A 16507-nucleotide genomic window follows, 5' to 3' on the forward strand; every position below is an offset into this window, starting at 1 on the left:
ATTTGATGACGTGTAATGGTTGCCGCTATTGTTATTCAGCAGAAGTTCTTTTGTGTAAAACAATTGAGCAACCTTATTACGTCATGAAATCCAAGATGGTGGTGCGCGGGAAATTTAAATACGAAAATAGCCGATAATCAAATTATGTTTTTTCCGACACTGAAATATTATTTCCATGGTTTCCAATGAAATTTCAAAGAAAATTGTATTTTCAATAATGTAACGTTAACATGTTTCGAGAGTGGAGGTTTCCTTTAAAAGTAATGAAAGCAGTCTGGTTTGTCCCCTAGGTAACGCTTCGGATGTTAATACTGCCAAACCTGTGAATACTGGTTTTACAGGTTCTATCCAATGTGCAGTGAACCCTTCAAGCGGCTCAGTCTTTTGGTGATTTGGATAGTTTGTAACGCAACAGACCAACACAATCAAATGTCACGCTACCTGGAAATGCATTTCCATGGGCAAATCCTTATGGTTCTACTTTTCCCAGCGGACATCAAGCATTAACGGCGAAGAAATTGTTCTTCGATTTGTGGTTTCATCAACCCGATGAGCGGGCAGATCTCAAATTAACTTTTAATCCGCGGACTTTCTTGGTAATGTTCGAGTGCTTCTAGGAATACAACACACAAATAATAACAGTTTTGATTGTGAATTTGTACTGAAATACTATTCTAATAGACCGATTTTTTTGTATTCCGAACAGTTCTTGCAAAATTTTTGAAAACGTGCTCCGATTAATTCGCTTCAAAATCGCTTGCAAGCCCCCTCGTGGCGATAATTATACGCTTTTGTTTCTTAGGGCTGTTAAAAGACCTATCTGAATACATTTTTATTTAGGAAAGCTTTTTGTGTGTTTTTCTATTTTTATTGATGAAACGTGGCAACTGGGCGTCATCTTATATAAACAAACACGTCCTCGCAACTATCGGATGAAGTTCGCCCAGACAGAGGCCGCCAACCTCGTTCCCAGGGTCTTACCTCTTCACGTTCCCGGGAGCGAGAGAGGGACGTGAAGAGGAGAGACCCTGGTAACGAGGTTGAGAAGCCGCAATAAATTTCATTCGGGTTAAGTTTGAAATACGATTTCTGTTGTGTAAACATCATAAAGTGTCCAACTTTGTTTTGGAGTATACTTCTAATAACAACCCTGCAAAATATCCTCAGATCGTGGGGGGTTTTGTCACGTGACACACTTAATTTTCGTCTTCGCTTCACTTTTTCTGGGATTAAATATGGTATTACCCAGCAGACAAATTTTATCTTGGAAATGTGTAGCCGGAAATACGAAAATCACTTGTGTCACGTGACAAAATACTCCACATTAAAGAAGTATTTTGCAGTGTGTCCCAGAGTCTTCGCCGCCGTCTGGGAACGAGGCTGATCAGGGGCACACAATATTTTATTTTGGTGAATATAAAATTATGTTCGAAAGGACTAATTATATTGTAACCTAAAACTTAAGGAACATGGAAAGATTGATTCTCTTTCTTTTCGAGAATATCAAAGAGGGTCGTTAAAAGATCGAAATATGGTCAGTTAGCATTCCCTAAAATTTTCTGCTACTGGAAATCTCAGCTAAACAATCCAAACAGATCAAATTGTGTTAGAGTACACAAATATCCCTTCAGCAAATTAAGCCCGAAAACGACCTCTAAAAACAAAAAGCGATAGTTGAAGTCAAAGTCAGTTTCCTAAATGTGATGGTTGGGTGCCTTTGATTGATTTTCCATTTATATTGTATTGTACTCTACCTTCTGAGTCTTCCTTTGCTGCAAAAGTCTGGTAAAAAGTCTGAATGGATCAGTGTGTTCATTTAAATGAAAGTAACCGGAGCAACACAGATTATGTGGTGTTGCTTATTATATTGAGATGTGTTAACTTTTGATCGACAACTCGGGGAATATATAGAACTTGAATATTTTCCTTTTATTAACTTAGCGAACAAAGGTTTGCAAGTGACACTTAAACAGTCAAAGGTAGCTTTTAAGATGTTTATTTATTTTCCCATCACCTTACAGTTTCGTTCAGCAAAGGAGAGTTTCCATTACATTCCACTTCAGCACAAATCCGATGCTGGTTTTCCCATAACCAATAATTCAATTCGCAAGAAAGCGGTTTTGTTGATGCCTGCTTGTTTTTTCAACTCGGTTTCATTTTTCCCGTTATTTGGTGATTTTACAGATTTCGAAACTCCAGCGACGATCCCTAGAAACAAGGAAAATTGTGTTACAGAAAACTCTGGTAAAAAGCCGTAATAAAGAAGGAGCCCCTGCTATCTTAGAACTACTTAATACGAAATAAACAAATAAATAAATAAGTAAAAAAAAAACAAATTCAGAAAAAATGTACGTATTACAGGAACCTTACAAAAGCTGGCGTTATTTCTAGTTTATAAAATAATTTGCTGAGGACAAGCATTGCCCATAAATGCTGGATAGTATGAGGAATATGAAATCATGGAGTATGCGCCCAACTAAAATTTTGATTGAGACAGTAGTGCGCCATTTATCTGATGATGATGGATGGTATTTAAGCCCGAGAGTTAACTTAATAATTCTTTCTAAGCACCAGCCTTTGCACCTTAATGAAAACTGTTTAAAAAGCCATAAGAGATGCAGATGAAATACTCTGATGAAACAAAACAAAAATACTACAAATAGAAAGTTCATTATATCAGTACTGTAATAACCCTGGTTGATGTGAGTAAAATCACAGAAAAACGGCACTACAACGTTTGTGCCTGGCTACATAGGCTTATGCAAAAATGGCTGACATTTTAATTTTCTTTTGTCTGCATTCAAATTAGCACTGCTAGCCTCGTTCAAGGTAAAACTGATCCTTTTGATTTTTGAACTCAAGAACGAGGTTAGTAAGGCTAACTTGAACGCAAACAAAAGTCAGCCATTTTGCATAGGGTCTATTAGCTTAACATTAGTATGGTGGACTGTACGTTGAATGAATAAAATAAAAGCTTAGACTTTTATACTTACTCATAGTGGTTGTCATGGTAACTGTTGACTCCCACCAGGTAATAGCCGGAAGGGACCCTGTAGTTCACTTCCTGGTCCCAGCCGTTGAGGTACCCGGTATGTTTGCAGGTGTGCGAATGATAACCAGGCACATGACAACAACGGAAGGCATACCTAAAAAGAAAGAGAGGAAGGGAAAACTGAAGACCAAACACATAAGTTGTTAGTCTGATTAGGCCTTCAATCAGTAACACAACCTGTTTCGGATAACTTTTGATTTAAGGTGATTCCGCTGAAAAAGAAGGAGTATTTAAAATTGGCTAAGACTTGGTCCAGTTCATGACTATGTTATGAGCATTACAAAAATGCAATAAAAAATGGGGGTCACCGTGCTCGTTTTTGTGCAACCTGGATGGCTATTATAGTAAATAGATGACCCACGAGGTTTATATTAGGAACACTAGTAATAAGAAAAGGGAACTATCATTTCTAGAAAAAATAATTTCTTGCATTAAGATATAGAAGCAGTTCAACAAAATTTACTTTAATCTTACACAACAAACTATTTTCATTGAACTGGAGTTAAAATTATGAAAGAAATTAAAGATTTTGCTGCGTGTGCACGTAAACAGCAGTACCTAAATACGTGCTTTTTAAAGCATTCAAATAAAAATATCTTAAAGTAGAGTATTAAACTTTTCCTTAAATCGCGATATATAGTGGTCAACCGTATGACATTTAAATTGATGCATTAAAAAATGGGGGTCACCGTGCTCGTTTAGAAAAAAAGGACCATTTATTTTCCTGCCGAGTTTAACCTCAAGGAAATCCCGTAATGTTGTGCGCGCGCGCGCTCGTGCGCGCACTAAATGACGCATAAAATTATGCGCAGCAGGGATGCGCAATGCAATTCGATGGAATCACCTTAATAGCTAAGAGTAAAACTGTACCTGCTTCATTTGTTTGTGATGTTCCACTACAATCATGCTCCTCTATAGCTATTTAAGGATAAGATCCTTAGGTATGATTATTCAAATGAAACTACTGCATAGTACCACCTTGTTGTCGCTGTGAACCTCATAATGAAAGCAAGGCTGAGTGCAAAGCTTTTCATATGAAAATTGGTTTTGTCTGCATATCAATAAAACCTAAGTTTCTCATTAAAACTTTGCACTTAGCCTCGCTTTCATAATGACGTTGAAAGCAACTCGGAAATGGCCTATTAACGACGCAAAATTTAACATCCTGCCGTGAAATCCTTAATTCTAATGTCATGATAATGTGTCCTTTGTCTTTGTCCTACACTTAAGTTTCGATGTTCACACTTCTTCGTCGTAATCAATGTGCCTACTTTCTGCAGTTCCTAAAACATATCCTTGGTGCAGTCAAAAAGTTGTGCTTTATTTCAAACTTGTTCAGTTCAGTTTCGTTTTGTTCGTTTCAGGTTCTATTTAGCGTCTGTTTAGTGCTAGGTAAAATTAAAATCTGCTGTGCCAATTTTGAGACTACCAGTTTGTTAACCCCTTAAACCCTAACAGTGATCAGCATTAAATTTCTCCTTGAAAAATCAAGGCTTTTTCAACCCTGAGGTCATGAGAATTAGGGATGCGATCACCCAAGGTGAATTTTCTTGATATTTTAGTAACTTCTTCCAATTACTTTTATCAGAAAAGTATGGGAACAAGATGGGAGAATTTGTTCTGTGATATTAGGGGTTAAAGGGTTAAAGAAATAGGGGTCAGCATTTGGAAAATTTTTTTCCCAAATCGTGAAATTTAGGTCCTGAGAAATTTAGTAACAGTAACGTTTCGGTAAATACTATGCTTAACAAACAAATGATGGCTGATATAACTTTTGAGGTTGTGGTCTTCACCATGAGGGTGTGGTTACTCAAATAAAAGCTCAGCATTGAGCAATACTTTCCTTTTCTGCCGTTAGTTAGGTTGCACAAAGTACTGAGCCTTAGAATGATATCCTGACAAGGCCATCCCAATAAAAATGTTTCGTTTCCCATCACCCCGTCTCTTCTGATAGTGGGTCGGTCGGTCGGGCAAAAAAAAAAAAAAAGAAAGAAAAATGAACACTTGAGGGGGTCTGCTTCAATTCCCCCTCCCCCTTCCCCTGTAAAATAATTCCCTTCTTTGCCCACTCGTTACCTGCGGTCTTTATGGTGGCCGGAATACACGCTTTTGACTCCAGTAATAAAGCCATTGTGAGCGCACTTGAAGGTCAGTGGTCCATCGTAGTCGTTCTCATAGTTTGAGGGAGAACAGTAGCTCTCTTGGTAACGAATCGGACTATAAGCACACTGAAAGTAATATATCCGATCTTCCTTGCAGTTTCGGTGCTGACTGCGCCAGTGTGCCAGAAAGTAGCCTTGTGGATGAATTTTTGAGGTAAGAATTAGGATTACTTTGTACAGACAGTGCATAAAACTGTTTAATATATAAAATTATTTGATTGTTCACAGTCCCTATTTCACGAGTGATTGTCAGGATCGAACTGCCGCCATCTTGGTTTGTAATGAGAGCGCAACCTGGGGAGAGCTCCAAAACTACCGAGAGGGTTGGGAGCTGGTCCTTCTGCCCCATGCTACACAAAAATAATAAGGGACTGTGATTGAAAGGTCTGTTGAGCGATCTCTTTAAAAAAAATGGGGTAATCTAAAAAAATGATTTTCGCAAACAAATTATTTCGTTCATCTTCCATATACAGAACAAATTGCTGAACTGGTATTTATAACTTTCGTGATTGCAATGCAGAAAGATTCATTTGATACAAAAATAGATCATTTTGTTTTACATAATATGGGCGAGCAAACGAGTGGAAGACTGCAACGGAAACGAGAATGTCGTATGTGAGTGAGTGAGTGAGTTTGTGCCAGCTCAGAAGGATGGTAAGATAAGAAAGAGAGTTTATCAGCAGACTAGTGATTGAGTGTGTTTGTTCACGCCTTTAGTCAACAAAGTATTTTAACGCATGTGAGTGACTAACAGCAAAATTGTCAGTAAGACTGCTTAATCGCTTGTGCAACTGATTTCACACGTTAGTGTTTGCGTGTGTACATGGTCAAGTAAGGGTTAAGAGGGTAAAATGATAACATAATCTAGCAAAATTTATTCGCTGCTTACCATTGGGGCATCTGCTAGAGAAATACCACTGCCAATTGTTCACCCATGCGATTCCTCCTGGTTTACTTGAGCTGCAACGGCGACGTCTCCTTCGCCACCAAGGTGAGGCTTCGTTAGGAGGAAGGAGCAGTAATTCAAGAAACACCACCAACAGTAAAAACACAGCCAACTTCTTACTTTTCATAACGATCTGAAAAAGAAAAACGAAGAAAAGTTTTGTCGACTCAATAACAACAGCAATATTATCTGAATGCAAATTTAACTGGAAATATTTACTCAGTTTTGATCCAGTAGAAAATTAAAGTTGTCCCGCGTCAGTGAATTTCAATGTTATTTTCAGAGTATCGTTAAAAGTTCTTATCGATTAATAGCCAAAATTCCAAGAATTAAGATCCAAGACCTTCCTTACGTACAAATTGTTTCCAGCAAATTTGAATACGTACCATGGAGAGAAGATTCGTGGTAAATTAAAACCATTGCAACGTAACATAATGTAACATCATCGTCTCCGGATAATTAATTCAAAAATTCCACTGATTAATTCAAAAATTCAACTGACTGAGAACTTAGTAAAATAAGTTCTCAGTCTAAGATCAGGTCAGTAAAAGTTTATGGTCTGAAAAAAGAGCCGCCTTGAAATCTCGCGTCGTATGGTAAGGTTTAGTTTTGAAGATGTTAATCATCCCCAAAGAACCTCTACTAACCTTCAATTTTAAGGACTGAACGTCTCACTGATATCAGTCTGGGCAACTCGATCTTGACCAATGGGGTTCGAAATAGAGGCTTCAAATGATCCGTATTTATTGCCTCATACACTGTCAAATTCGTTATAGTGTCAACCTTTCTCAACCTTGTAACAAGCTCAAAACACGCTTGAGAGCTAACAAAATGTCAAATACCGTACATGCAGTCAAACACAGAACATGTTGAAATCTTACAATAGGCCTTATCACGGTTTCCGACGCCATTTTGACGATTGGGCAAACAGGGAAATGCATGGCAAGTTCAAAACACGACTTGAAGCTTTCTGGCACGGCTACAATCCCTTCAAATTTTTTTTCTTAAAATACTTTTCCTACCGCCAAAAGTTTCCACTTCATGAATTTTTTAGAAGCGATGTTTTTTGAAAATCATTTGACATCGGATTTCCATACAAACTCTGTTATTTCAAGACGTGTTTGCCTACTCGTCAAACTGGCGTCGAAAACCGTGAAGGCCAATTGCAATTTGTACTTCCTTCTCTCTCGAGCCAGTCTGCTTCCCGTCTTTCTTCTTTCGTCTTCTACTTATAAATTAACACTCACTCACTCACTCACTCACTCACTCACTCACTCACTCACTCACTCACTCTGTAATTACCACATTTCAGCCATATCTTCAAAATTACAGGATCAAAATGAAGTAAAGAGCATAAATTAAATGGACAAATTTAATGGAAATCATTATTGCAAATCCATGGATATTCAGGCCAGAAGTCGCTAAAATGTATGTTTTGATAATATTCGTAATTATATTTATAAAGAAGGTGCAACATTAACAGTCAGAAAAAAATACCCACCTTAAACTCATCAGATCGTGTAGTGTACGCTCTTGTGTACGACATGGTGCCTGACCTCCGCGGTCGCCGTCCGACTGTGGCAAAAAAGGATCAATCCTCAAGAATACAGTACGGTCCATTTCTCTAACCACGTTACAGCTAAGAGCAAACATAAGGTTGTTCCATTGTGAACTGAATACGGGACAAAAGCACAAATTAACTTAAAAAGGAAAAATTAACAAATGCAATTAAGTGAATAAGAAATAATTATTATTAATAACTACATCTTAGCGATCACATAAACCAGCAGGCCCACCCAATAGGGATTTTAGGAAACTACCGCGACAACGTCACGCCAAGAGTTACACAGTACTTCTTGATTATTCCAATTCGTTCAGCTTGTACAATGTGGCCAAAATATCCAGTAGCGGCAGAACTGGTGGGAACGGCGTTCAAGTTGAGACAGAGAATAAATAACGTCACCGTATTATGTTGTCACGTTTTCCACAAAACCTTCAGTTTGGTCATTTCGAGTTTTTGTTTGGCCGAGTACGGCGAAAAAATGTACCAAGATTGTAAACACGGCCTCCAAGAAAAGCAGCATTTATTGTTTTATTATTTTTTAACTTTTATAACCTTAGTTAGGTAGATAGATAGTTAGTTGATAATGATAATTATGTAGCTGATGTAAATATCGTGTATAAATAAAGTAGAAACCACTGAGTCTTTTCCTTGGATGATTACTTTTTTCGTCTGCGACTGAAAACACTAAAATTCATGAATTCACGAAGCTTGCAAATGAACTGATTAGGCAGTCAATAGCTACCCTCATGATCAAAGTAGGTGTTCGTTCTCAGTCTTTTTGCCTCAAAGACTTGCTACTCGAAGAATGCATGTCAGTAGTTTAACATCAATACGATTTAATTTGAAACTGTCTGTTTTCCAATTCCGGCTTTAAAATCACAACGTCAAGAAAAAGCCAAGACTGAATATTTCAGACAAAGGCGTTGTATTCCACGAAATATTTGCTCTCTTTATAAAATAGTAGCCAAAAAACTCACCAGCTTGTCCCAGTATTGCCATGGTAGCCTAATGTCGCTCAACAAAACGCAAAACAGCGACTTCTTCCTTTTACATTTTACTTCCTCGATTTCCCAGTAGCATTCAACTGAAACTCCATCTCTGGCATTTACCTTCAGTATTTTAATTTATACTTTGCATAATGAAGTTTTAGGACTGCAAAGAATAGGGAAATATTTTTCTCGACAAACAAAAGCTTCAACAACTAAATTCAAAGTAAACCCTTACTAGTCTAGTTGTTATAACGTCAATGCAATCAAGAAATTTCAGTCCTCGAAGTTAAAATAAATTTCAAGTCTTGAAATAAAAGCAAATCGTTGTAGACGGGTTCAAAACATACGATCTTCCTTTACATTTGTTTGTAAAAGCAAGAAACACAAATATGTTAATTTTTATCAGGAAATTCTGGATGACGTGTTCAGATATGAAGGAAGTTATAACTGATGGACTACGGCGCAAGTTTCGAATTCCTATTTCGGGCTTTTGTTGAAATTTCTTCTTAATTTACGGTCGCTAAAAAATGATATTCGTCTGCAGGACGTTTGGTATAGAGCCTCTAGAAAGGAATGACGGAGACTGACGGACTGATCAACTGATTCACCCAATGAGTTAAGAATATTTCAATAATATTCGTAATTATCAAATGAAGTGCGTTGCACGTACTTAAGTCGCGTCCTGTGTGAAGCCCCCGAAAACAAAATTGCAAATTTTTTCAATGACCAAGGCGCTAAGAACTCAGTACACAGTAAACTCTCGGTGGAGTGTCTGTTCGAATTGAGGCCCTAACCGTCTCAGACTGATTCGGATTAATTATGAAAAACCAGAGTTTTCTTTAGCTAGCGAGGTGTCCCCTCAACTATTCCTTTTGTTTTGAAACGGCAAACATGTCGCTTAGTTTGAAATGCGAATGAGGCAGCTAGCATTTTTGGAAAGCCAATAGTAGCTCGGAACTTCGGTAAATAAGCGCGATTCTAAATAAACAAACAGATGTACCAGCGCTACTCTTTACTTTAATTTAGCGGAATAGCCATTGTCTGAGCATAGGAATCAAACTTTAGGTTAATAAGGCCCGGTTCATACGTCGAACTTTACATGAGCCGAACCTAATACCTATTAAGGTCGACCCAAATAATTAAGTTCGGCAGTTGATTCAGACGTCGAACCTAACTGAAGTCGAACTTAATTAAAGCTAAGGTGAGAAAGTAGATTTTCGTGGTCAGCGGCTGTTGTTTTTACTCAGCAAGATTCAAAATGGCGGGAAAGATGAATTCTAACATAAAAGAAATTGTTTGGTAAAATAACAAAGATAGGCCAAACACGGCTCCTACTGGTCGAGATAGGAAGAATATCACCTTCAAAGCTTACGAGTACGTCTTGTTAAGATCTCTCTTTTCTGTACGAAAGCAAGGAAGGGGCTTTATAGATCTCCCTTAGCAGAGGCTGATTTTCTATCAAGTGTCATTTACAAGGAGCCATAATCAGGGATGGAGACCGTAACGAGATGCCATTTTGACTTGTGGGCTTGTCCCCATGTGTTGTACCAAAAAATCAATTTTTAAAAAAAAATTGCGCCATACGCGCGTGCGTGCACGCGTGTAAACGGCCCGGATCGCGCGTGGAGAAATTGAAATTTTTTTTCTACCCGTTCAAAATTTTAAAATTCTGCCAAGGAATATCTCCTCAGTGCCCACATTTAAGGAATTAGACTCTCACAAAAGAAAAGGTAACAATTGAAAGAAGACGGGAAAAGTTGGAATAAGCGGCCTATTGATCACATGACTCTCACAGTAAAGTCAAAAAGGCGCCAAAACGGTGGCGCTGCGTGCGTTGTTACTGTCGAATGAATGTAAAAAGCTTACACTCTACGGACATGTACTCAGACAGGTAAGGAATTTTTTATCTTAAGTGAATTTTTTCTCAGCTGCTTTACGTGTCACATATAAGGTAGCAGCAGTAGTTAGATATTTGCCGCTTTTGGAACACTTTTGAAAATTTCACTGAATTCATACCTGATTCAACAATGAACTCAAAAACCTAAATTTAGGTTTTTCAAAAACCTAAATTTTTATCCTCGTTTATGAAAAACCTAAATCCTCGCTTTCATAAATGACACCAAACTGATCCCCAACTCACAAACAATCATCCATTAAATCCATCCAACTCATGAATCGCTGATTTGAATGATGGAGAAAAAAACCGGTTATAACCGGTTTCGAAAAATTATGTAATCTAATTTATATGAACAACCAATTTGATCATAATGATAAAACATATTTTATTCATCCAACATTTCAAAACTATGCAGCATCTGCTGATGGTTATATTATCAATCGAAAAAGATTAGAACCCAGAAAAGGTTACTTATCTGAGAATGGTTATTATATATTTTCTGCGGGGTAATACAATACATGCCCAGCACATCGGTTCGTCTATGAAGCTGTAAATCAAACAATAATTCCACCTGGATTGCAAGTTAATCACATCAATTCCAACCGTCAAGACAATTTCATTGAAAATTTGCAATTGGTGACAGCCTCTGAAAATATGAAACACATGCACAAAGCCAGAAAAGCCTTTTTTAACAGCTCATACTCTGAAGAAGAATTACAAACAGTCAATAGATTAATGGAATTTCCACCAATGGAAGACAATGATTGTGAGTTTACACGCACAGAAAACAGGTTAATCAATAAGATGTATTACAGAATGTGTCACGATATGGACGACACTGATTTTCCACTTTACAGGGATTAATGATGTTGAATACAAGGCTAATTTAATCAACATTTTGTTTTGACTATGAATGATGTGGTTTTGGAAGACAGTTTTGACATGAATTTGAAAACCAAAGTCACTTAAAGACAAAACGCGTACCGAAGGGTATCCAAAATGAGTGGAACAAAAAAATTAGACAACGCATATGTGAATTTTTCTGCCAGTGAAAATTCAACAACGCAAATTCTGGCAACAAATACTGTTTTTCATGATGGAAAAACATACTATTGTCATCCAATTTATACAAATTATGGATGTTCAACTGATGGATATATTATTAATAGCAAAAGATTGACACCCAGAAAAGGAAGATTACGTTTAGATGGTTATTTGCAAACAAGTGTTTGTTCTAATGATTGTAAAATTAAAATTTATAAATCACATCGATTTATCTGGGAATCAATAAACCAACAAATCATTCCAGATAGATTACAAATACACCATATCAATAATGATAAACAAGACAATTGTATTGAAAATTTGGAACTTGTAACTCGACAACAAAATATGATATACGAAGGAAAAAATAGACTTGGTAAAAAAATATCCAAAAAACAAAATGTTCTAATTAAATGTGAAAAATTTTATTATCACCAAATTTATACAAACTTTGGAGCCAATAAATATGGTCAAATATATAACAAAAAAACCAAGAGATGTTCAATTGGAAATTTACTTCCATCTGGATATAGACAGATTCGGTCATCACAAATTGGATTACCTGAAAAACACTTTTATGTACATCGATTTGTTTATGAATGTATTAATGGTAATATTTCTGGTAAATTGCAAATCAATCACATTGACTCAAATAAACAAAACAATTGCATCAACAACCTTGAATTAATGACTCGATCAGAAAATGTTAAACATGCTCATGAAGCCAGGAAATACAAAACAAAGATTGAAATTAAAACTGAAAAACCAATTAAATCAATCAAAATGGACATTGAATTGGAGGAATCAGACGTTGAGTTTACTGAAGATGAGAAACAAAAAATTGATAAAAAATACAATGCAATGATGCAAAAAATCAATAAGGGTGATTATCCGTACAAGAAACAACTTCAAGAACATTTACCAGGAATGGAATTTTGGTAAATAATTAATAAAATATTGTGACAGTAATTTGACCTTAGATTTCATGAATAAAAATGGAATTTGAGGCCATGTTGCCACAAAAAATGAACAAGAAAACGTACTCGCCAGATGTACAACTGATATCTGGTATGAAGGTTGCTGGTAGTCAATCTTCATTAGCTAATCTACCACAAACTTTGAACGCATTCAATAAAAATAATCTATCTATAACATATATGAACAAATCTAATCTATCCAAATTAACGAAAGAACAGTTAATTGAATTATTACTTGAAAGTCAAAAACCTAGTAAAAAGACAACAGTTCCAATTCCAAAGCCTAGACAATCTGTCAAACAAATGGTAAAAGATTATGAGAATACAATCATCAAACCACCTGTTCAATTTAGAGATGGACCTCAACCTTTGCCGAGAAACAACATAATTCCACCTCCGATTCAATTTGCTGATAAACCCAAAGCTGCACCCAGAGTGAAAAAAGTATCATTTGATAATCAATTAATACCCAAAGCAGCACCAAGAATGAAGAAAATGGCTCCAGTTCCAACACAAAGAACCCAAATCACAGAAGTTGCAAGAGCATTCAAGGGATATACAAAATCTTATGAAGTTGGAATTAAAAATGAAACAGATCCTTTGATTCAAATGAGTTCAACCAGATTAGCTATTGCTCATTTTATGAAACAATTATTAAGTCAAATGAAAGGAATTAAATTTATTGAAACTTTGACAATTTATTTTGAACAACAAAAAGGAAACCAAACTGTCTCCAGAATTGGATATTTTAATAGTAAACCAAAAACAATAACTAATGCCAATGATTTTCAAGAATCTTTGGATGTTAATGTTGAACAAATTATGAATGATATTCACAAATGGATTAGTGAAGGTTCAGCTTGGATAATTAAATCAATCAATGGACATTACATCAATATTATCAAATATGAGCCTCTTACTGGAAGTTGTTACATTAAACTTCCAACTGAGCTACAACATAACAAACATGGATTAATCAATTTACAAAATAGAGACAATGAATGCTTTCGTTGGTGTCACATTAGACATTTGAATCCACGAAATGACAATCCACAAAGAATAAAAAAAACTGACAAATCATTTGTCAAACAATTGAATTATGATAACATTGAATTCCCAGTTTCCATCAAACAATACAACAAAATTGAAACCCAAAACAGTATTAACATCAATGTATTTGGTTATGAAAAAAAGCAGCCTTATCCAATTTATGTTTCCAAAGAAAAGTTTGATGATGTATTGAATTTGCTACTGATCTCAGAAGATGAAAACAAACATTACTGTCTTATCAAAGATTTTAACCGATTCATGTTTAGTAAAAATAAAACCCAACATAAGAAACATCTCTGTACGCATTGTTTGCAGTGTTTCTCAAAAGAAGAAATATTATCAAAACACAAAGAAATATGCATGGAAATCAATGGAAAACAAGCTATTAAAATGCCACCAATTGGTTCCAAAATAGAATTCACAAATTATAATAAACAAATGCAAGCGCCATTCGTGATATACGCAGATTTTGAAGCAATCACTGAGCCAATTCATGGTTGTAATCAATCTAACCAACAATCTTTTACTGAAGCTTATCAAAAACACACTGATTGTGGTTATGGATACAAAGTTGTTTGTTGCTATGATGACCAATATTCCAAACCAATAAAATATTATCGTGGAGAAAAAGCTGTTTACAAATTTATGCAAGCAATGCTTGCTGAAGTCAAATACTGCAGACAAACTATTAAATACAAATTCAATAAACCATTAGTTATGTCTCCAGAAGATGAAGACAAATTCCAAAAAGCAACATCTTGTCATATTTGTGGTAAAAAATACAAGAAAACAGATAAACGTGTCAGAGATCATTGTCATATTACTGGTGAATTCCGTGGCTCAGCCCATAATCAATGTAACAGGGATTTTACAATAACTGACAAAATCCCTGTAATATTTCATAATTTGAAAGGATATGATAGTCATTTTATAATGCAAGAAATTGGTAAAATTATTGAGACCAATTCTTATGTGGATAGAAAAGGTGAAACCAGACAACACAAAATTAATGTAATCCCAAATAATATGGAGAAATACATGGCCTTCATGTTGGGTTATAATTTAGTATTTATCGACAGTCTTCAGTTTATGAATCAATCATTGGCTAATCTTGTAAAGAATCTACCAGAAGATGCATACAAATATACCAATGAAGTCTTCAAAGGTGAAAAACTGCAATTAATGAAACAAAAAGGAGTTTATCCGTATGATTATATGAGTAATTTTGATAAATTCAATGATACTCAATTACCAACCAAAGATGAATTTTACAGTCAAATGAATAATACACATATTACTGATGAAGAATACAGTCATGCACAAAATGTTTGGAATACATTTCAATTGAAAACCATGGGCGAATACCATGATTTATATCTCAAATCTGATGTTTTATTGCTGGCTGATGTATTTGAAAATTTCAGGAAAACATGTTTGGAATATTATAGATTGGATCCATGTCATTATTTTACATCTCCGGGATTATCTTGGGATGCAATGTTGAAAATGACTGAAGTCAATTTGGAACTCATTACGGATATTGATATGTATCAATTTGTTGAAAAGGGCCTTCGTGGAGGAATCAGTTACATAGCCAATAGATACGGTAAAGCCAACAACAAATACATGCAAAATTGGAATCCCAATGAAACAAGTAAATATCTCATGTATTTGGATGCAAACAATCTCTATGGTTGGGCTATGTCACAATATCTTCCAACTGGGAATTTTAAATGGTTGAATAAACAACAAATAAAAAATATTAATTGGAAAACAGTTGACGCAGAAAACAAAACTGGATATTTATTGGAAGTTGATTTGGAATATCCTCATGAATTACATGACCTGCATAATGATTATCCATGTGGCGCTGAACAAATCAAAGTGACACAAGATATGCTGTCAGATTATTGTCAAAGAATTGCAGAAAAATTTGGAATCAAAAGTGGACAAGTCAATAAATTGATTCCAACATTGGGAAACAAAACAAAATATGTATTACATTATAGAAACTTACAATTATACCGTGAATTGGGACTCAAATTAACTAAAATTCACCGTGTTCTGTCATTTGACCAATCACCCTGGTTGAAGACATATATTGATTTCAATACTCGTCAAAGAACTAATGCAAAGAATGCTTTTGAGAAAGATTTCTTCAAATTAATGAATAACAGTGTCTTTGGTAAAACCATGGAGAATATCAGAAAACGGGAAGACATTAAACTGGTGACTAATGAGAAACAATTATCGAAACTGACTTCCAAACCAACATTCATCAATAGCAAAATATTTAATGAAAACTTGGTTGCAGTCCACAAAATCAAGGAATCATTGACTCTCAATCGACCAGCATACGTTGGTATGTGTATCCTTGATTTGAGTAAAACAGTCATGTATGACTTCCATTACAATTTCGTTAAAAACAAATATGGTAACAAAGCCAAATTATTGTTCACGGATACTGATAATTTGACATACGAAATTGAAGCCGAAGATGTGTATCAAGATTTTTGGAATAAAAAAGAAATGTTTGATAACTCGGATTATCCATCAAATCATCAATATTTTGATGCAACAAATAAAAAAGTTATTGGAAAATTCAAAGATGAAGCCGCTGGTGTACCCATTACTGAATTTGTGGGATTGAGATCCAAGATGTATTCATACATCAAAGATAACAACAATGGTGGAAAAACAGCCAAAGGAATAAAAAAAAATGTGATCAAAAATGATATAAATCATGATGATTACAAAGATGTTCTGTTTAATGAAAAACAATTATTCCACCAAATGAAGACAATCCGAAGTAACAATCATCAATTG

At 35.5% G+C, this 16507-nt stretch overlaps 1 protein-coding gene across 2 annotated transcripts; it reads right to left on the reverse strand.

The window, feature by feature from the left end:
- Positions 1-1980: 1980 nt before the first annotated feature.
- On the reverse strand, positions 1981-8218 carry LOC146460983 (hemagglutinin/amebocyte aggregation factor-like). 2 transcript variants are annotated; one of them, XM_085087255.1, is made up of 5 exons: positions 7662-8218; positions 6104-6293; positions 5129-5348; positions 2994-3146; positions 1981-2208 (listed from the first exon to the last, which is right to left on the reverse strand). In XM_085087255.1, the coding sequence occupies exons 1-5, from the start codon at positions 7704-7706 to the stop codon at positions 2166-2168; spliced, it is 651 nt and encodes a 216-aa protein (XP_084943381.1). In that variant the 5' UTR covers positions 7707-8218; the 3' UTR covers positions 1981-2165. The 2 variants fall into 2 exon arrangements, with proteins under 2 accessions (XP_084943381.1, XP_084943383.1); XM_085087257.1 differs by lacking the exon at positions 7662-8218 and adding an exon at positions 6808-7030.
- Positions 8219-16507: the final 8289 nt, after the last annotated feature.

Source organism: Pavona decussata, unplaced genomic scaffold (genome assembly GCF_977016875.1).
Source record: "Pavona decussata unplaced genomic scaffold, jaPavDecu1.1 SCAFFOLD_202, whole genome shotgun sequence".
NCBI classification, from domain to species: Eukaryota; Metazoa; Cnidaria; class Anthozoa; order Scleractinia; family Agariciidae; genus Pavona; species Pavona decussata.

Excerpts from the sequence above, each read along its gene's own strand:
- LOC146460983 (XM_085087255.1), bottom strand. The coding sequence starts at position 7,706 with ATGTCGTACACAAGAGCGTACACTACACGATCTGATGAGTTTAAG. Across the intron at positions 6,294-7,661 it reads CACGATCTGATGAGTTTAAG|ATCGTTATGAAAAGTAAGAA; the intron begins GTGGGTATTTTT and ends TTTCTTTTTCAG. Across the intron at positions 3,147-5,128 it reads GGCCACCATAAAGACCGCAG|GTATGCCTTCCGTTGTTGTC; the intron begins GTAACGAGTGGG and ends CTTTCTTTTTAG.